The following is a 19,966-nucleotide window of genomic DNA, read 5'->3' on the forward strand; positions in this document are numbered from 1 at the left end:
GAAGGCGGTTGAAGGAGAGGTGGAGGTCTAGGGAAAGTGAAATTTGCGTCGTTGTTGTTGGTTTGGGAATGTTGGAGGGCGAAGAGAGGAAGAGTCGGGTATTGGTTGTTGCGAGGGGAAGATAAAGGAGAGGAGAGTGGCGGTGGAGGCGGTGTGGAACAGAGTTGAGAAGGAGTTTGCGGTGTGTTTGGAGTGTGAGGGCTAAGTGGATGGAGGAGATTAGCGGTTGGTGTATGGAAAGTGAAGGATGATGGGGAATTTGCGTTTGCGTTTAGTGGTGTTGGAGATGGAAGAGGTGAGGATGATGGTGTGTTTGGTTGTGAAGAGTGTGGTTGAAAATACATTTGCTGATGATGATGGTTATGCTGTTGTTGTTGTTGATGATGATGTTGTTGTTGTTGATGTGGATGTGGATGGAGTTGATGGTTAGGGATAATATCTGGAGGATAAAGAGGAAGTCCTTGGCGATGGAGGCGTTTCAAACGCGTGTTCCAGTAGTTCTTGATCTCGTTGTCTGTTCTTCCCGGCAACTAATTATACAAATTTGTGAAAAGATTAGTTTCCGTTTAACGCAAGTAACTAGGTGTTAGGTTAGTTGTTTATATACCTGAGCAGCCATGCGAGCCCATTTGTTACCAAGCTGAGCATGAAGCTGAATGATGAGACGTTCTTCATCGCCGGTGAAAGAACCTTTTTTGAGATTAGGACGGAGATGATTAGCCCATCGAAGACGGCAGCTTTTGCCGCAACGAGCCAAACCTGTGTTTTTCTGAACAGCGTTCCAGTTTCCTTCACCGTTCTCTCTAACGTACGCAGCAAGTATCTCATCTTCAGCCGCAGTCCATGGACCTTTCTTCAATACCACTCCTCCGTCTGATATGTGATTGGTGGATCCACCGTCCTTCCCTGCTCCTCCTCCTCCTCCTCCGTACATGATCATAGCTTCTTCCCTTGCCGATTCAAGAAGAGAAAGAAACTAAAAAGAAAAAAAACAGAGTTTGTATCGTCGTCGGAAAGGCTTATGATTGGGGGGATTTGAGAAAGGTGAGACCCACAAAGTGATTTTCACCCCCCAAGTTCGGCCATCAAAAAAATATTTGTTGTCTCTGCTTTGTTTTTTTCTTTTTACTGTGACAAATGATGGACGAAGAGGGAGAAAACAGAAAGAAGAGGTAACTTTGGTAATTTTCCGGTGTAAAAATTACAACGGAAAAAACAAGAAATTAAAAGAGATATAAATAAAAAAGAGGAGAGACAGAAAGAAATTAACAGTGTTTGTTTCTCTGGACACAACACAAGTCTTCTTAAGACAACTCACAAGATCGGTTGTTTTTTCTTGTATTTTACACATGTTTTTCTTTTTCTTTTTCTTACCTTATATTTTAGGCAATGACATTTGTAACGCGCTTTGTGTTCATACTACAACTGTGTCTTCTTTTAATACATGCGAATCAGGATTTGATCATACGACTTACTTTTTACATGATTAGCTATTTTTATACATGTAGAAACAGCTTATTTTTACAAAGATTGGTCACGTGTTTTCAACTTGCAAATAACACCTTTTTTATTTCTTACAGAACTGTCAGTTTGGATAGATAAACACAAGATTATCAGATTCTATTACTCGGCGTTCCCAACAGTCAGGTGTACGTATGTCGAATTCTTACAGAATCCGGAGATTACAACTAAATAGAAAGATTTAGTTGTTATTTTAATACTCTTTTATCTCATTAATTAATACTCTTTTATCCATACCATGATGCCTTATGGTATCTTTTCTTATCTTTGAACCACTTGTTGTGACCTTTCCTTCTTTCAAAGCAAATGACGCAACCGTACCCACTTGTGTGTGCCATAATTTAGACACAAAGACTCGACCAAACAACCTTCACTATGGTCGTATTATTATCATCATATACTATAATAATCCATTTATATATATATATATATATAACAAATAGAGAAGTGTAGGAAGACCAAAGACTTTCATGGAATCAGGTGAATCGAGAACTAGATTGGTTTGATTGAACATCTAAGTTAGGAAAATAGTTAGCTAACCAGGGCGTCGATATCAGTAAACATTCTCCAATTTCAACTCTTAGATCACTAGACTGATGACTCTAAACCGGCTTGAACCTCAAACCAAAACTAACCACATCCCAAAAAAAATAAAGAAGCCTAAGTACAAGATATTGATTCACATGTCGACTCACCAGGTTAAACAGCTCTAGGGGTTTTGTTTGTTTCCGTTTTCTTCCCCAGCGATCAATTACATATCCAGCCTTTTTATCACCTGATGCAAAGATGAGCACAAAAATGCTGTGGCGATAACATTTGCTTGGGACAGTGGTACTCCAGAGCCTCCTTGAAATTGTTAGGCTTGTTCTTGATTGGCTGTTTTTTTTTAGAGCTGTAGCGCCAAATCAGGCTGTTGGGAATCGACTCGAACACCAGAAGACTGTTTTGCAGGAGAATCAGGCGAATGAACTCCGATGTTCAAATCTGGAGGGAGATTGAGATTCTCTTGTCTGTGCTTTAACTGGACTTGTGGAGTAATGCCTCCTCGCCATGGGGACTGGACATGGAATCTTGTGAAATCAGAAGTTGGAGCAGCCATCTGAGGGAAAACAATTGGTCGGTTGTTCTGAAATGGTTGTTGGGATCCTCCGTTCATCATCCCATGGACAGGCTGTTGCTGCACAAATGTCTGGAAAGGGAAACCATTCTTTTGAGGATGGAACTGTGTCTCTTTGGGGTCTCTCGATGTAAAAGCTTGTTGGTGAAGTTGGTGTTCCCTTGAAGGATTATACAAGGACTCTGCAGATATCTGGCTGCTTTTCTGAATACTATGATTTTCAAATGTTTGTTTACTATTATTCCCTCCAGCTCCTATAGACATCCATGCTCGTGCTGCTGCTACAGAAGCATTGCTTGTATCTTCACTTCTTGCGGATAGTGGTGATGAGACATTGGGAGGAATATTATTAGCTTTAAGGTCATTATGAGTGGAGTTGTGCTGTGTTCGAGCCTTCTCATTGAAGTTTCTCATAAACTGTGCTTGTTCGCTGTGGCTTTGATGACTCTGTTCTCTCATGGGTTGTTGTGAAGTTGTTGCTGTGCGACTCATCTGATTAGCAGAATCAGTAGATAGATCAAACAATCTGTTGTTCACACTGGGAGAGACTTTGCCATTACTAAATCCACCAGGGAAGATCCCGTTAGTAGTCATCTGATGCTTATAATGTTCAGAATCTGTAGTGGTCATGCTCCTCATCATGTCACTGGATGACCTGTATGATGCCACTGTATCTGATTTTCCAAAGCTTCGGTGTTCCGAAACAAAAGCAGAACCAGAATTGGTTGGTTCTGCTGGTGGTGGTAAATTCAGCTCTACTTGCTGAGAGATCCTAGTTTGAGGCTTGACAAAATCTAGAGGGGAAGGATTTTGATATTCATGCTGGCTCATAGATTTTAGGTTTCCTACTTGAGTAGCGACAAAAGATGGAATCCCTTCTGACACAGCACCAATGGATGTTGGAAACGGGAAAGGACGGTTTCCATCTCGAACGGGTCTACTGCTCTGTTGTTCCTTTGTAGGTAGAGGAGTCTTAAACAAAAACTCATTCTTCTTTGCAGTAGCATTTGACTTGGGTTTTGAAAACACAGATGCTTCTTTAGGTGGTTCTTTAGGTGTGCAGGTTTCAAATAGAAGTACTGGTGTAGGAAGCGGCTCATATTCTCCAACCCAGCCCCGACCAAACTTAAAGTCTGCAGGTAGTGCTTGCTCGATTCGCTGAGAAGCTATTTTCCATGCAACGGGTCCAAGAGTAGCAGCAAAGCGTGCAAGGCTCCTACCATATGCATGTTCTGCATGAAGTCCTACCTGATGATACGGGGAAAAGATTTAGTCAAGAAGGTTACTAAATAATAAAAGAGACTGAAAATAGCAGGAATGAGACTTTGGACATAATGATTATCACTTACAGCAACAAACTGCTTGATTTCACTCTCAAATGTTGAGAAAATGGAATCAGATCTCTCATCGTCTTGCTGATCCCAATTTCCATAAGTTGCACGGCGGTCTTCCTCACCAATTGACAGCTTCCTCCCACATCTACCAAAGAGACCCTTTCCTGTAAGAGGTGTAAAAATGGAAAACCCCAAATTGTAGGTTAGAAACAATGAAAGATAATATCTTCTTGGAGAGAGAAGTATTAGAAAATCATATAACAAAGAATCATACCAGATGATAAGTCTTCTGCTTTCTCTAGACTGTCTGCCAAGGATGTGGTTCCCTCAAAAGGCACATCCATGTAGCTGTGCTTTTCAGGTCCGCCAGTTTGAGTGGAAACAGGCTCGGTCTGAGAAGCTCCTCCACTAGCAAGGTTTGCACCAGAGGAGAAATCAGAACATACGGGCTCTAGACCATTTCGACTGAAAGGCTGCCTAACTTGCTTCTTCACAGAGCTACCAGGTTTCACCTTTTCATCTGTTTTCAGCTCTTTTTCAGCACGTTTAATCTTAATCCGTGCCTTCTCGAACTTCCTCTTCCCCATTTCCTGAATAGTCCTTGCCTAATAGAAATGATTCAATATATAACGGAGTTCAATATTACCTGTGTACTATAAACAGGTAATATAACATTTCCTGAATAGAAATGATTCAATATATAACGGAGTTCAATATCCCGGCAGGCAGGAAGTAAAAACTAATGCAAAAAAAACAAATAATTGGTGACAAAAATGAAAATGTTATATTACCTGTTTATAGTACACAGTATCTGAGGAATTGTATTGCATCGCATTTGAGCAAATCAACAAGACATCTCCCTGCAGTCAAAACATACAGTTCCAAAACCAGCTTAGCAACGATATAAACAATGGATTATAGACCTAATCCTAGCAAATACACTAGAGCAGTGTTATCACAAACGGATTATTCTACAAAGAAGCAAATATCCTGAAAAGAGAAACAAACTTATCACCCACCTCAAGCTCTTCTAATGTAGAATACGATCCATTGGCAAGCTTCTTCCTCACAGTGGAAAAATCCATGGGGTGCTCTATCATATCATGATAATCAGGAAGCTACAAATACAAAACAAAATATATCAAATAAGACAACTTCAAACTCCAATTGCCAAACGGAATGCTCAGAGATAATACTATTACCTCTTCAGGATCAACCGGTTCTGCATACACACCATATATGTCTTTCCTGTTTGGAAAAAAAAAAAGAAGATAATTTAAACAATGTGATAACGCAATCACAGACATCAGGAAAGAAAGAAAGAAGGGATTCCAAGTAGTGTACTTCTGAAGCTTGTCAAGGATCAACTTCAACGGCTTCTTGTCAAGGATAGGTGTTGTTTCTAAAGAGTGATCACACTGAGTCCCTAATTAAAACACCAAAAGAGATAGAAATGAGATAAGTCATGAACTCATGATAATCAAAGCTCAATACCAAGTAAGTAACACAGAAAATGCATCATACCACTGATACCAGAAGCGCTACTCTTCTTCCTCTCCTGAATAAAATATGCAGACATGTAACCACATATCAGAAACCTCAAAAATGTCTTTTGAATCAAAATCCAATACCAGACAAACAAAACAAAATAAGACAGAAGTGATTGACAGAGATAGTGTGACACAAACAACAACAACAACAACACATCTACAATTAAGAGAGAGAAAGAGAAAGATAATGGGCAATGGAGAGAGAAAGGTGAGAAGCGTGATCAGATTCTGTGGGAAGAGAGAGAAGGGAAGGAGTGAGACAGCATCAGTTAGTTTTTTTTTATCTTTTTTTTTTTTTGGGACAGTTGACCCCGACAGTTTTAAGTATCTCTCCCCAACACACAACACTCTCATTGCAAGCAACTACCACAGAGCTACAGAGTGAAACACTGAAACCTATCTCTCAACTCTTGCAATAAAGCTCATCAATTTCTAGGGTTTCCGTACATACCTTATCATCTTCTTCTTCATCATCTTGATCTCCCTCTTCTTCTACCTCTTCCTCTTCCACATCGCAATCCTTCTCTTCTTCTTCTTCTTCTTCTTCCTCATCTTCATCATCATCTTCATCCTCGTGACGGTTAATTTTCCTCTTCTTCACTTGCCTCTTCTCACTCGCATCTTCTTCCTCCTCTTCTGGTTCTTCGTCATCATCATCTTCTTCCTCTTCTTCTTCATAATCAGACGCGTGACTAACACGCGCTCTACTCTTCTTAATCGGAGGGTCAGCTCTAGCACGGCTCTGGTTCAGCTTAAGGACTTGCTTCAGCTTCCTCTGCTTTCTCTTCTCCTCTTCCACATCATCCTCTTCCTCTTCGTCGAAGTAATCGTCGAAATCGAAGTTGTACCTCACATTCCGCAGCCTTTGACCTCGCCGGAGCTCATATCCCGATTCACCAGGAGACGACCGCCGCGCCGCCAGATCCGCCTTCGACGGACGACCTTTCCTCCTCCGTCTCGCGATCTGACTCATCCTTCTTCTTCTTCTTCTATCGAACTCAGTGCACACCCAAATCCCCCTTTCTCTCTCTCTCTCTCTATACAGCTAAGGTCTCTCTCTCTCTCCAACTTTCTAATTTTTTTTTTCCCGGGTAGGAGAGAGAAAGGAAGAAAATGAAGTAACGTTGGGTCAACCGAACTTAAGTCTGAACCTCAGGTTCGGATAAACCTGATGTGTTCAAAAAAAACTGCGTGAAGTAAACGGCGTCAGTAGACGACGTTGCCCCGGCTACTAGTTTTTTTTATTAATTTTATTTTCCACGTCATCAATTTCTTATTTGATGCTTTGGACACGTTTACTCACGCGCTTTAACACTAAGCACTTTTTTGTTTCCTTTAAAGTGTAGATTAATATTTATTCATTAATCAGAAGTTTAACTAGTAGAACGAGTAGAGAGGTCTATGGATTTTTGCGTTTTGAAAGTACCAAAAATGGATAAACACGTTTTGAATTGGAAGTACAACATCTGAATTTTTCATTATTGTTTCTGACTATCCTCTTTTAATTGCTGTTCCGGAAAAAAGTAATTTTTTTTTTTACCACAATACATATACAGAAAAAAATATTACTCCCTCCGGTTTTTTTTACTTGTCGTTCTAGAGCTTTGCACACAAATTAAGAAAATAGATCAATGTTCTATTATACCCCTTCTTTAATACATTTTCTAATTTTTTCATTGGTCAAATCATTAAAATAGTTGGGATAAAATTGGTATTTTTGTCAAACATATGCATTGGAAACCTAAAACGACAAGTATTGGAAAACAAAAATTTTAGTCTAGAATGACAAGTAAAAAAAACCAGAGGGAGTATTAAACTTAGAGTATGGTGAGATAAATTAACTAGTGATGGACTTTTGTGAAATGTTTATTTTGGAGAGAAAGAAAGGTTGAAAATTAAAGGTTAAGAGAAAAGAAGAAGAAGAAAAAAAAACTAATTAAGAGGAGAATGTGCAACTTGGGAGTAATTGAGAATTTTGCGAACAAAAATATGACACGGCGCCTATATTTTCAAAAGTGTAACCTTTTTTTGTCCCATCCTTTTTGACAAAACGTACACAGCCTAACCACTTATACTAGAAATATATTCTCCAAATATGCATGACAGGTTCATATACAGGCTGCTCAATTGGTAGGAAAATTTGATTTAATTTGAACCTATGATGGAGTCTTGTTCAATCTAATAATACATGATTGTCTCTTGAGGTAAATTTGAATTCAAGTATTATGGGCGTAATAATTGGTATACCTTTCTTGTTGCAATACGTCAGATACACCATTGCTATTGTGACCAATGGATACAATGGTAAAGTTCAAGCGGAAAAAAAAAACGATAGGAAACTCTTGTCAATTTATGTATTACCAACTTTTTCTATCTCTTTAACTTGTTTGTAATCGTTTTCCCAACTGTTAAAAACTTTTTACTGTATTTTTATTGGATCCAATGTTATTTCATCAAAATGTTTGTCATTGTGGTCACACTTCAAATGTTTGTGACTCGACCATGCATGTCATCATGTGTTAACTTACTTGTGAACGCGCCACATATAATACGCGTGAGAGATTCAAAACTCTCTACAAATATGGTTTGAAGTCATTTTTCTCTAATATTGACACTCTTAAAAAATCAATGAATTAAAATTATTCTCAAATAATTAAAATGCGAAAAACTGAGACAGCAAATAAATAAACACGGTTGACTTCTCCATATTTGATTTTAGCATAGTACTACTATTTGTTAGAGACGTAATAATAAAAGAAATCATTTTTTTGTTTAGGAACTTGAATTAAATCTGAACCGTCCAAATTACATCAACATCGAGAGAATCAGACGATTTAGAAGAAGAAGAAGATAACACTAAAGGGTCCCACAATCATCAGAACATTATTATGCGTTTACTCTCTCCTGAGTTCTGCTGACCTTTCAACAACACTCTATTTATTACATTACATGTAAACAAAAACTGATACTGTATGAACGAACACATACATGTTTGTTTTGACTAATCTCTTTGCAATTAGCCTCTAGTTATGTAGATTACAACGAGATTAATAAATGTGTTAAAATCATAATGATGCATGTCTAAGTCTAAGTTTGCCGTATAATCTCAATTCTCAAACCAAAACAATTTTATTTTTTTTATTGGAAATAATGTTCGTGAACGCTAATGTGAGCTTTTGGATTTTCACAAATTATTTAATCTCGAATATTTATCGTACCAATTTCTTCAGTTACCATTTTATAGCTGATAGTAATTAGTAAGCTTAACCACTAGTATAGTATATCTGATGAATTTTGTTTTTACTGGGCTGGCTTTGAATATTTCTAAATTAGGTTGGTAAGCTTTAATTAATTTTGACACGAACAAAACAAACAAACAAAAAGCCCACGAAGGAAATGACCCAAGACCCTAAAACAGAATAATACAACTTTGACTTATTAATTATTATTATAGACTAGTTTAGGCAAACGATATACATGTATATTTTATATTTGTGTTTTTGTGATGTTTTGTTACTATTTATATCATTCAGGTATTCTATTTGGTTGACTTATTTTATTATTGGTTGTATTATTTTTAGTTATATTAACTAAATGTTTTTCTATTGAAAACGCATCCAAAATATCATATAATCTTCTTGCTTTTTAGCTTAAGCATCCTATAGAAAAAAACGTAGGAAGTAGTAATATAATATTAATGGCGTGATTGGTGGCAACAATCAAAAGATTTATAATTTTTTCATATTGTTGGTTGCGTTACGTGTACCAAATTAATCATGAATCAACATTCAACGTATAAATTATACTGTACGTAAATAGAAAAAGTATTCAATATTAGAACCGAGAGTCAGCGGAGTTGTAAACTAACCGATCTGAATGAGATGTTCGACGTCGACAATCCCACGTTTTACGGTGAATCTCTTTTCCCAAGGTACCACCTCTTATCTAAAATTCTCATTTGTTTATAATATATATTGATCCGTTCATAAATTAGTTTGATTCGTTGACGAACTAATTATTAGCAAAATTAATCACTGTTAGTTACTGAAATTACAGGTAGGCCGTAGTTGTTTGCATACTAGTTGTGTGTACGTATATGCATAGACGTAATAATTGGGTAGAGTAGACGTATTTTGGTCGCAAAGATTACACAGTAATTGGCACGTGGTTTTGTTAATCAATAAAATTATTCTATTTATACTATATATATGGCACAATCGTGCAGTGATCTACAATATGTTAGGAGTTTCGTTTAGGTCAAAGTGTCCTAATCTGTTTTACCGTACTAAAACCGTTTAAATTAGCCTTTTGATGTTATTTATATATACCCGAATATAAGTAAATCAAATCAATCCACCAAAAGGACAAATAAATTTTGTAGTTATTTGCAAATCTTCCTAAAGAGTATTCATATGTTTCGGCATTATGCATGGACTAAATAATATACCGACATCAAACTAAAATCCAAACCTTAGGTGGTGGTGAACTTGTGTATTCAAGATCTGCTGGTTGATAATTTTGATAAAGCTAATACTAGTGGTATTTATTTAGCTAAATTTGATACTACTATAGTTTAGTACTCGCCTAGTACGGACACAAAAATTAAATAGTACTCGAAAGCATAACCAGCTCTAAATAGTAAAATCTTCTACCTAGCTGGATATTTTGGTTTCGGAATTTCAGATAAATGATTTGATCTGTGTGTAAACTTGTGGAAAATACAATATTTACAAAGTCGTTCACAAACACATATTTAATAGTCGTTCTCTACAAAACTAAAACAAAAATACATATATATAACAAGTCATATGTACGAATATATTTAGAGAGGAAATAGTAAAATAACATATATTTGTAAATTGCAATATTGACTTCTCCTAATCAGCCAATCTCATATTCTCCTATTATGTAGTAATTTGTTTTCTTTCGTTACGTATGGGGGATTTATATATCTTATCGATATGGGATATGTATGAACGATGTCTGTTTTGTTGTTGTTTTTATTTATGTGAATGCAATGAATTAGTTTCTTTGTTTACGGTTTTTCTCGCAATTTCTGAAACTTAGCGTGGTGCGGGGACTAGCCCAGTTGACACGGTGACAAACTGACAATGACCACTACAACCATTAAAGAGACTTCATTTAGTTTTTTTTTTTTTGGTTAAAGACTTCCTTTAATTCATTACTATAATTCTTAGCTTTTGTTATTTTTGAGTGTTGTATCTATTTAAGCATAAGCAATTTATGTAGTAGTATCTTACTTTAGAGTTTAGACTATATCGCCGTTAATTGATACTTATATGACATTGTTCTATTCAATAATTATCAGTTTTCACATTTTTTATTTATCCATGGTACAATCTTGTAAAAATCACAATGCAGCCATAATACATCTTCTGCAGATTCAAAACAGTATACGAAATTAATGTATATCAAAGTGTTGTCATTTTACAATATTTTAATTAAACTAAATTTGCGTCTGTTTTTTAACTTTAAAACATCAGTTGTAAATTGACTTTAAAATACTACGCCAGTTTTCCAAAATTATTTCTTAGCAATTCAACGCAAAAACAAAGACATGCATACAAATTATACGATGTGAACACGCGTTAAAAATGACTTTCTGAAAAATCAGCTCATGAAGTGACTGACGAATCATTTTTACGTCCTTTATTGAACTGACAAATGAAAACGAGTATGAACTATACGGTAACTCAGAACGTATTAGAATTTTCGTGGATATAATAACTTTTCAATACAATTGAACTCAAGCACCTAATCTATTTATTAAATGAAATTTAGAAAACATATCTAGTTTGATCTTATAAAAACCTCGAACTGAACAGCTCATGAAGTATAATGAATTATTTTGACATCTTACAATTTTACAAAGGGACTACCTACATCACTACATGGTTGAGTTAAAATGATTTTTCATTTTTCAGTAAGTTCTAAACATCTAATTTATAATCAGTTCGCCTAGAATTCTTCTAACCGACCAAAACTTAATCAGTTAATCTAGTCAGAATTAGGGATACATTTTTGTTTCACAAGTTTTACTTTATGTAATTATTCGTAAGACGCGTTCCTCGTCGATTTTGTTTGACTCATATCTCTATCATTCAAATCACATAGTATATTTATATAAACTATATAATTTATATATAAGATAATGGAAATGTGATACTGCATGGGCTAAAAATGCATACGATGCAAGTTTTGGTGGTGCACATCTCAACTTTAGTGCAAGAAAGTACATCCATAAAGATATTATTATTATATGGCTTGGAGCCTTGAAAAGATAACAAAACAAACAAAAAAAATCTAGAAGTTTGACTTGTTTGCAAAATAATAATTGAGAATGATCATGTATCTCACGATGATTACAATTCGGATCAAACTCAATCTTCTTTTTTTAAAAAAAAAATTGTCCAAAATCAAACTTTTCATATTCACTACATGATGGTAATTCGCATGATATATAGATTATGTAGGAATTAGGATGATGTAGTAAACTACAGTACTTTACTATACTAAAAAGACTAAAAACAATAAAGTTGATAGTATAAAACACTCTTTCCAATTAGTAGATGTTTTGGGTCTCCACACGAATAGAAAACTATATTTGGAATTACAGTGTATTCTTATTTACAATCATTTTTAATTAAAACAAAGTAGAAAATGATAGAGTTAAATCAAGAAATAAACTAGTGAAATTTATAATTTGTGAGAGAAAAAAATATTATCAGTTCGAAACAAAAGGAATATAATTTTATGACCATCGAACAACTCAACATTTTTCCAAAAAAAAATACTTAGTTAACGTACTTTTAGCAAAACGCACAATAAATAATGTAAACCTAACAATTATTTGGAATGGAAAGAATATTATTTATAACTAATCAGAACTCATATAACTTTCTATATTTGCGTACCTAAATAAAAAAAAGCACGATAAATAGTATAGAAACTCCCAACTCTTTCGGTTTCCCTTTCCCCTTTTTAAAAATTTGGCAAAAGAGAAGCTTTGCTTATTCTATAAGTAATTCCAAACCTTAATTATGAAATTTACATTAATATCAAGATAAAACTAGATCAATATAGACAAAACTAATATGATTGATATGCAAAGCTGATATATGTCGAGATGTATAAAATGGGTTCAAATCTATTGTTTTCGGTGCAACACACTGTAACAAATTTGAAATTGCCATAACAGTCACAGGAAATACCATAGTACAAGAAGTGACACAAATCATGGTCTGTCTGACAATGACACAACAAAAGAAGCTGCCTAGCTACATACTTGATTTTTAAATTTTTTTCCTTCTTTTCACATTAGCAGTCTTTATTTTATTTTTCTGCTTTTGTTAATTTCTTAAGAATTCACATTTCTCTTCCCTCTATAAAAACCCTCACTAAGTTTACATCTCTCTTACAAACTCCCGAGAGTCTCTGAGAAACAACACCACATTAAAAGAGTTCGCCAGAAAAACCAAAAAAAAAAAAACAAACATGCCGGCGAACAACACACCTCTCGTCACTATCTTTCTCCTCTTTCTTGGTTTACTCCGGTTCGATTCATTCCCCGGTTTACAAGCTGCGACCGGGAAATTAGCTTCGATTCCGGGATTATACGTGTTCGGAGATTCTTTAGTTGATGCCGGAAACAATAACTACTTACCAATATCAATATCCAAATCTAACTATCCACATAACGGCGTCGATTTCCCGAACAAGAAACCCACCGGAAGATTCTGTAACGGCAAGAACGCCGCCGATGCTATCGGTGAGTTGTCATTATTATCAGGATTATTATTTATCATTCTCCGGTGGCTTTTTTATTTTTCTTTTGTATGAAACGAAGTTGATAGTGTTGGTATGTCATGTTATGGCAGACCACGATTGGTTCGATTTAGATAGCGTGACGTGCTGTCCATTAAAATTAAATATATTCACGAACTTATACTTTATAAAAGAAAATGGTCAGACATTGAAAAATATAATACTTTTATAAAGATAATGTTACACGAAGTTTTCTAACGATTAAGTTAGTTGTGGACGTCAATGTTTGTAGTACTCGAGAATGTTGCCAAGTCGAGTTTCATGTACGAGAGAGTTGTGTTTTTGGTAATTTATTAATTTAAACCTTGTTTTTGTTTTTGTTGGGTTGCTTAGCTGAGAAATTTGGTTTACCGTTACCGCCACCGTACCTCTCACTTAGAGGCCTACTAGAAAGGGAAACGAGAAAATCTGCCGCCGTGACCGGTGTGAATTTTGCTTCCGGTGGAGCCGGAATCTTTAACGGTTCCGACCAAAAACTTGTAAGTTTATATAAATAACTAAATATATATGATCTTCCATAATATATTTAAAAGTTCTGGAAGAGAATGGAATAGAGTATTGATTCGATGGCCAGCTTTATTTCATACCGAAAGTTAGGCGAAAGATTTCAAGTATATGATATATGTCATTCATCTATGATTTATCATCAGGGAATAATTAATTTAGTAATTTAACTAAACAGAAAATAAAATTTTAAAACTTAAAAGAAAAATCGTGTTAGTCGTTGTTGATAGATAAATTAGAAAACTCATATACTACCCGATCACAATAAAATGTTACTACAGTATGTAATTGAAAAGTATTGAGACTCGAGATGTCATTATGCTAATCGAACGATTAAATGTCATTAAATAAATCGAGATTCTGAGTTTCATTTGCGAGAGTAAATTATACTACTTGATTGTTTTCGGACATATATATATATATATTAAAAAAAAAAAAAAAAAAAAAAAAAAANTATGCGGTGAGCGTGGATCGAACACGCGACCTTCAGATCTTCAGTCTGACGCTCTCCCAACTGAGCTATCCCCGCAATTTGTTATTAATTTGTTAAAGCCTTTACTTATATGTTTTCAGGGACAAGCTATTCCTTTATCAAAGCAAGTGAACAATTGGCTCTCTATTCATAACGATCTCACGACTCAGCTTGAACCATCAGAAGCACAAGCTCACCTATTGAAATCTCTATTTACTATTGTTATAGGAAGTAACGATCTTTTCGACTATTTTGGATCGTTCAAACTCCGACAACAGAGCAATCCTCAACAATACACACAATTAATGGCTGATAAACTCAAAGAGCAATTAAAGGTATTAAACAAAATAATATCAAGCATTCATGTGATCTTCGTTATATATTTGGATGATGATTAAATTTATTGAAAATTGTATCAACAGAGAATTCACTATACTGGTGCGCGTAGATTCCTTATAATCGGGGTAGGGCCGATCGGTTGCACACCGGGAAAAAGAGCGAAGAACTCGACAATCCATGAATGTGACGGAGATGCAAACATGTGGTGCTCTTTGTATAACGATGCTCTAGTAAAAATGCTGCAACAACTCAAACAAGAATTGCAAGGCTCAATGACGTACACTTACTTTGACAACTTCAAGTCCTTAGAAGACATTATCTCCAATCCCGCCCCTTACGGTACGTTGATGATATTGATATTTTGGGTATTAACATTTTCTTATCACCATTGATGAAAAATAGGGATATATAATCAAACTGAAATCAAACCATATACTATATATATCCTGAAATTGTGAGTAATGAACCACATTAAACTATTCAGATTACATGTCACTAGATTGGTAAACAAACTTTTGTATTCTTTCAATTATGTTTGACTTCTCTTTCATTTAATCTAAAAAACTTATAAAGAGATCTAGTAATAATCAATCTAAAATCTTAGTTCACATGAAATATTTCTTCCTAAAGGTATTAAAATTATATATTTCAAACAATAAAATTTTGATAGTAAACAGAAATAGTTTACATGTCTTGAATATATATGTAAGACCATATAGTTTTTACCAAGTAATACAAATATTTTTAGAAGTTTTTAAGATAACAGTTAACAAAGAATATTATAAAAAACCATAAATTCCAAATGCCAAGCAACCGAAAAGTTCCAAAGTGGGATCACTATAAAGATGAGGGGACACAACACAACACACATGATCCACGTACCAAACTACCAAAGTGGTGATAGTACTAGAAAAGAAGAAAAGAACATGCTAGCAAACAAGATTGAACCAACGTGTATCTTTTTTTTTTTTCGATAAACCAACGTGTATCTAACACGGAAAAAAACAAAACCGTTGTCGTTTTTTCTTATTTCAGGTTTTGCGGACGTTACATCAGCATGTTGTGGAAATGGTGGCGAATTGAACGCGGACCTTCCTTGTCTTCCCTTGGCAAAGTTATGTTCAGACAGAACCAAATATCTTTTTTGGGATCGTTATGGTCATCCCACAGAAGCTGCTGCTCGGACCATCGTCGACCTTATGTTATCTGATGATTCACATTACTCGTCTCCTATAACTCTCACTCAATTGGTCTCTACATGATCAATATATACACGCTTCGGTCTTTATTTTTTTTGGGAAGAGTACATAATTAAGTAGACAAATGGGATTTGGAGACTTGATTTGTATTCATATACGTACTAATTTTGTTACCAACGAAATATATAAGTTTTAAAATTTTAATTTACTAGCTTTTCTCTGTTTCTACTTTATAAACCGGTATACCAGAGTTGTACCGGATAGATCAACATATACTAATACTACAACATCATTAAGCTGATACTATAAGTTAATTATTATCGAGTACAATGCCCCTGAGCTTCCTTGTAAGTTTGCAACACACCAACATGTTGATCCTCTTCTTCAATTGCCACCGGTCAAGTTCATTTCCCAATTTAGCAGCAGCGACCGGAAAATTGGTCCCGGTTTAGCTAGTTCTTCACTCTCGGCGTAATTTTTCTTACTTTCTTTGAATTGAACTTGGTCGTGTGTAGGGGATGTCAGGCCACGATGGGTCATGATATTTAGATATCGTGACTTGCAAGTCATTAAAATATGAATAGTAATTAATTAAAGCTTTATAAAAAAAAACAAATATCGTAAGTCGTTGTTGATAAATAAATTAAAAACCTATTGTACTACTATAAGTCTATAAGTCATACCTACTGATGACAATTAATTGTTTCTATTGTTTCTATCATTCTATGTAATTGAACATGAAGTATTGAGACCTGAGATGTCATTAAATGTCATTATACAATTGAATGTAAACAAACGATTTATTAACGTCATTTAATATGTTTTATACGATCGAGATTCTGAGTTTCTTTCAGGAGGGTTAATATTTGAGTGTCTTCGGGAATATTTCTCTTGAACAAAAATCTTTTCAATACGAAGAATGTCAACAAGAAAAAAAAAAAGAAGGAAAAAAAACACAAAATATTGCGGTGAGCGTGGATCGAACACGCGACCTTCAGATCTTCAGTCTGACGCTCTCCCAACTGAGCTATCCCCGCATTTTGTTAAGTATTTGCTAATGTTTAATTAATTATTCCCATATTTATTCGCTAATATTTAATTAATTATTCCTATATTTCATTTAACTCTCTCCTAATGGACCTAATCTAAAGCTCAGAATCACATATCGAACCAATAAACTCAAGTACTCAAAACAATGGATCTTATGACCTCTTCTACCATATATTTGATTATGTGATGACTTGTTCTTTCTTAAATTAAGAAAGTGCAACAACACTTTTAAATCGTCAATGGTATACTCGAAAATCTAGAAACGACCCTAATCAGATAATGAGTAGTAATACCGAGTCAAGCAACCATTATAAAAAGGTTAAAAACCATGATCTAAAACAACTAGTGTTGGTATTACTAGTTACAAATTTATAATGTAGTGGTTAAAAAACGTGTGGGTCGTCAAGCCATCTCAGCCCTATCAAAATGGTCCGAGTGAAATTAGTTTTTTTTTGTCAATGCTGCGAAAAAGAAAATCAAAGCCAGGTCTTGCCCCATTTCAAAACAAAGTTAACCAACCCTGCAAGACCAAATCTATAAAAAGTCGTGACATAATGCTAGTAGTAGTAGTAGTAGTCACTATACAAAACCGGCTTGATTACACGGCTGGACCGGCCTATCACTCTTTACAACATCATTCCTAGGATTGATAGCAACATCCCTAGTTACAATTGGAAAAATAAAAATCGAAATGGAATCAGTCCAACTCCTACTAAAGAAGGTTACAAAAACACCCACAAGAAAGTTTGGACTATTGACCCCCCCAAACAAAAAAATATATATGAAACTTTACCCAAATGTTGAATTTCCACAGACAAAAAAAGTTTGGACCATTTCAACATTACAAACATGTTATATAACTAGACAAGAACATAACTAAACTTTTATAGTATACAACACAAAAAAAAAAGCTCTCTCTATGGACTGCTATTGCTATGTATGTTTTCTAAACCAAGTTTTCCAAATTCGATTCGAAATTGGTTCCGGAATATTTAAACCAATCAATTTCTCGATATTAAATTCCTTTTTTTTTTTTTGTTTGGAACAAAGACTATATTAAATACCATTACCATAAAATCACATATTGCAAAAACACTACTCTAATCTAATCTCATTTTTTGTAAGTACTAATAAATCTAGGGAAAAAGAAATATTTAAATATTGACAATTGTCTTCGTAAATTCATCTTCCTCCCCCCCCTCGTTGATCTCACCTTCTTCTTCTTCTTCTTCTTCTTCTCTATTCGTCTTCTCTATTTCCTAAATCTTTCAATGTCGTGTAGTTGACAACAACAAAAATAAAAGACAAAAACTTTAATAACTTGCGCACGTACAGGTGCGCACGATAATGGAGACGGCGCCGCCGTCCTTTGTCTCTAAAGCTAGAACCGCCTTCAATTCCGCCGCTGCTAAAGCGGAGCGCGTCTTCACTGATCTCAAATCTGATCTTGGTATTAATAATTTTTTCAATTCCTCTCTCTCTTCCCCCGTAGCTTCCGCTTCAGTTTTTTTGACTTTGATTTTGGTTTTTGTTTTTTCCTCTTCATTTACTAAAATTTGACTGATGATGAATAGATAGAGAGGCTTATCGCTCCACCTCTGGTTTTTTTAGTCTCTTTTAGGATTAATTCGGATTCTATTTTTGGGGTTCTTCTCTCTTGTCAAATTCGAATTCTATTTCTGTGTTTTTTTCTCTTCGTAGAGTCAAATTCAATTCAGTTTCTTTTTTTCTGGTGAATTTTATTTGATTTTTTTTTTGAATTGGAATTGTTGTTGAAGAGGAGGAGAAGCAATCAGCAAGGAATGAGAATGACTATAAGGTTAGGTTCTTTGCACAGATACACACATTTATGTAACAGATTCGATTTTATAAAAAAAAATCTGGGGAAAATGTGAATAGGAATGATTAAACTACATTTTAAAGGATTTGAAATTTTGGGATTTTGAGATGTAGAAAGCTATTCCCATTACCCATTTTGGGATGATGAGAAGTAAGAAAGCTGTTTACTTGAACCATTTTGGATACTGGTAAAGAGATGTGTATATAGGTAATAGGTGTTGAAATTTTCTTTGCGTTTCTGAAGTTGATGGAATACTATGAGAGTGTTGAGTGACCATAGGTACTTTTTTTTTTATATAGTTTATGCTAATTGGAAATGTTGGGAACAGGAGGAGAATGAAGTGAAGCCTCAGGGATGGAGAACTGCACATATTAGGAAGAAGCAAGAGTGGCAAAACAAACTGAAAAACTTGAGAATTGGGAGGAAAGAAGTTGAAGATCAAGACAAGGCTGAGGATTCAACCATGGCTGCTCCTTTCTATGACGAGAATTTGTTTATTCTTAAAGCAAAGCAAGATCAAGAAGCCAAGGTATTACAAACTGGTCCAATTTTCAGATCGCTTTTGCTGCTACAGGGCGTTCTTAAAGCATGCTATTTTCCTGTAGTCTATACTTTATTTGCTTCTCTGTGTTTATATTATTTATCTTTGAACACCAATTTCTAGGCATCTGATGTCAGCTTCTTGGTAGAATCTTTAAATGCCGTTGATGTGAATAGCATTCCTCCAGCATCCGTTGTGAAGCAGCTGGCTGCAGCAATCGAGTGAGTCTTTATACATAAGTTTAGATCTTTTCCTCTTTCTACTTCATGTAGTTTCTGACGAATTTTTTTCCCAAAAGATTCAGTTATATACCCACTGAGGTTTAAATTTGTAGTAATCCCTGAGGTTGTAGTATATGTGTGCACCAATATTATGTATTCTTTGGCTAAAGCATTTTGCAATGATCCGCTCTGCTTTCTCACTACTACCTTATGATTTCGTTTTTCCAGAGCGGGAAAAAGGGCTAAGACTGTGAAAGACTTTGTTGCATCGTCTGGAAGTTCATCACCAGTGAAGGAAAGGAGTGGCTTGAGCCTCTCTGCAGTGAAATCGTTGGTTCTTGGTGAAAAAGAGGATAAGCTTGGTTTTGATTCAGGAGATGAGGAAAAACTTGTTTCTCTAATCAATGCCTTGTTTAATGCGGGTAGGATTGCC

The 19,966-nt window shown here is 35.1% G+C and overlaps 4 protein-coding genes and 2 non-coding genes across 6 annotated transcripts in view; 2 read left to right on the plus strand and 4 right to left on the minus strand.

The window, feature by feature from the left end:
• Positions 1-1,772, minus strand: part of LOC104731312 (transcription factor MYB26-like) — a 3,553-nt gene extending 1,781 nt beyond the window's left edge. The window contains exons 1-2 of the mRNA XM_019236440.1: positions 608-1,772; positions 353-530 (exon numbers count right to left, since the gene is read on the minus strand). Of these exons, the coding sequence (XP_019091985.1) occupies positions 353-530; positions 608-940 (511 nt within the window). The 5' untranslated portion in view covers positions 941-1,772. The remainder of the gene's footprint in view (positions 1-352; positions 531-607) is intronic.
• Positions 1,998-6,630, minus strand: LOC104731304. The gene is made up of 9 exons (XM_010450637.2): positions 5,974-6,630; positions 5,497-5,530; positions 5,317-5,398; positions 5,175-5,220; positions 4,992-5,090; positions 4,764-4,832; positions 4,247-4,577; positions 3,988-4,136; positions 1,998-3,886 (listed from the first exon to the last, which is right to left on the minus strand). The coding sequence occupies exons 1-9, from the start codon at positions 6,493-6,495 to the stop codon at positions 2,408-2,410; spliced, it is 2,811 nt and encodes a 936-aa protein (XP_010448939.1). The 5' UTR covers positions 6,496-6,630; the 3' UTR covers positions 1,998-2,407.
• Positions 12,948-16,098, plus strand: LOC104731322 (GDSL esterase/lipase At5g55050-like). The gene is made up of 5 exons (XM_010450658.2): positions 12,948-13,311; positions 13,701-13,846; positions 14,445-14,678; positions 14,766-15,021; positions 15,718-16,098. The coding sequence occupies exons 1-5, from the start codon at positions 13,038-13,040 to the stop codon at positions 15,942-15,944; spliced, it is 1,137 nt and encodes a 378-aa protein (XP_010448960.1). The 5' UTR covers positions 12,948-13,037; the 3' UTR covers positions 15,945-16,098.
• TRNAF-GAA lies at positions 14,328-14,400 on the minus strand. Its single transcript has one exon. It is a non-coding gene; the product is annotated as a tRNA-Phe (tRNA).
• On the minus strand, positions 16,846-16,918 carry TRNAF-GAA. The gene has a single exon. It is a non-coding gene; the product is annotated as a tRNA-Phe (tRNA).
• LOC104731333 overlaps positions 18,025-19,966 on the plus strand; it is a 7,287-nt gene continuing 5,345 nt past the window's right edge. Inside the window, exons 1-5 of the mRNA XM_010450678.2 lie at positions 18,025-18,381; positions 18,710-18,750; positions 19,100-19,300; positions 19,436-19,533; positions 19,762-19,955. Of these exons, the coding sequence (XP_010448980.1) occupies positions 18,279-18,381; positions 18,710-18,750; positions 19,100-19,300; positions 19,436-19,533; positions 19,762-19,955 (637 nt within the window). The 5' untranslated portion in view covers positions 18,025-18,278. The remainder of the gene's footprint in view (positions 18,382-18,709; positions 18,751-19,099; positions 19,301-19,435; positions 19,534-19,761; positions 19,956-19,966) is intronic.

Source organism: Camelina sativa, chromosome 2, assembly GCF_000633955.1.
Source record: "Camelina sativa cultivar DH55 chromosome 2, Cs, whole genome shotgun sequence".
Taxonomy (NCBI): domain Eukaryota; kingdom Viridiplantae; phylum Streptophyta; class Magnoliopsida; order Brassicales; family Brassicaceae; genus Camelina; species Camelina sativa.

Bases quoted from the DNA above. Each gene is read 5' to 3' on its own strand.
- LOC104731304 (XM_010450637.2), bottom strand. From the start codon at position 6,495: ATGAGTCAGATCGCGAGACGGAGGAGGAAAGGTCGTCCGTCGAAGGCG. The intron at 5,399-5,496 runs GTATGATGCATT...TGTTTTAATTAG, and splicing joins TAGCGCTTCTGGTATCAGTG to GGACTCAGTGTGATCACTCT. The intron at 5,221-5,316 runs GTACACTACTTG...TTTTCCAAACAG, and splicing joins ATCCTTGACAAGCTTCAGAA to GAAAGACATATATGGTGTGT.
- LOC104731322 (XM_010450658.2), top strand. From the start codon at position 13,038: ATGCCGGCGAACAACACACCTCTCGTCACTATCTTTCTCCTCTTTCTT. The intron at 13,847-14,444 runs GTAAGTTTATAT...ATATGTTTTCAG, and splicing joins ACGGTTCCGACCAAAAACTT to GGACAAGCTATTCCTTTATC. The intron at 14,679-14,765 runs GTATTAAACAAA...TTGTATCAACAG, and splicing joins AACTCAAAGAGCAATTAAAG to AGAATTCACTATACTGGTGC.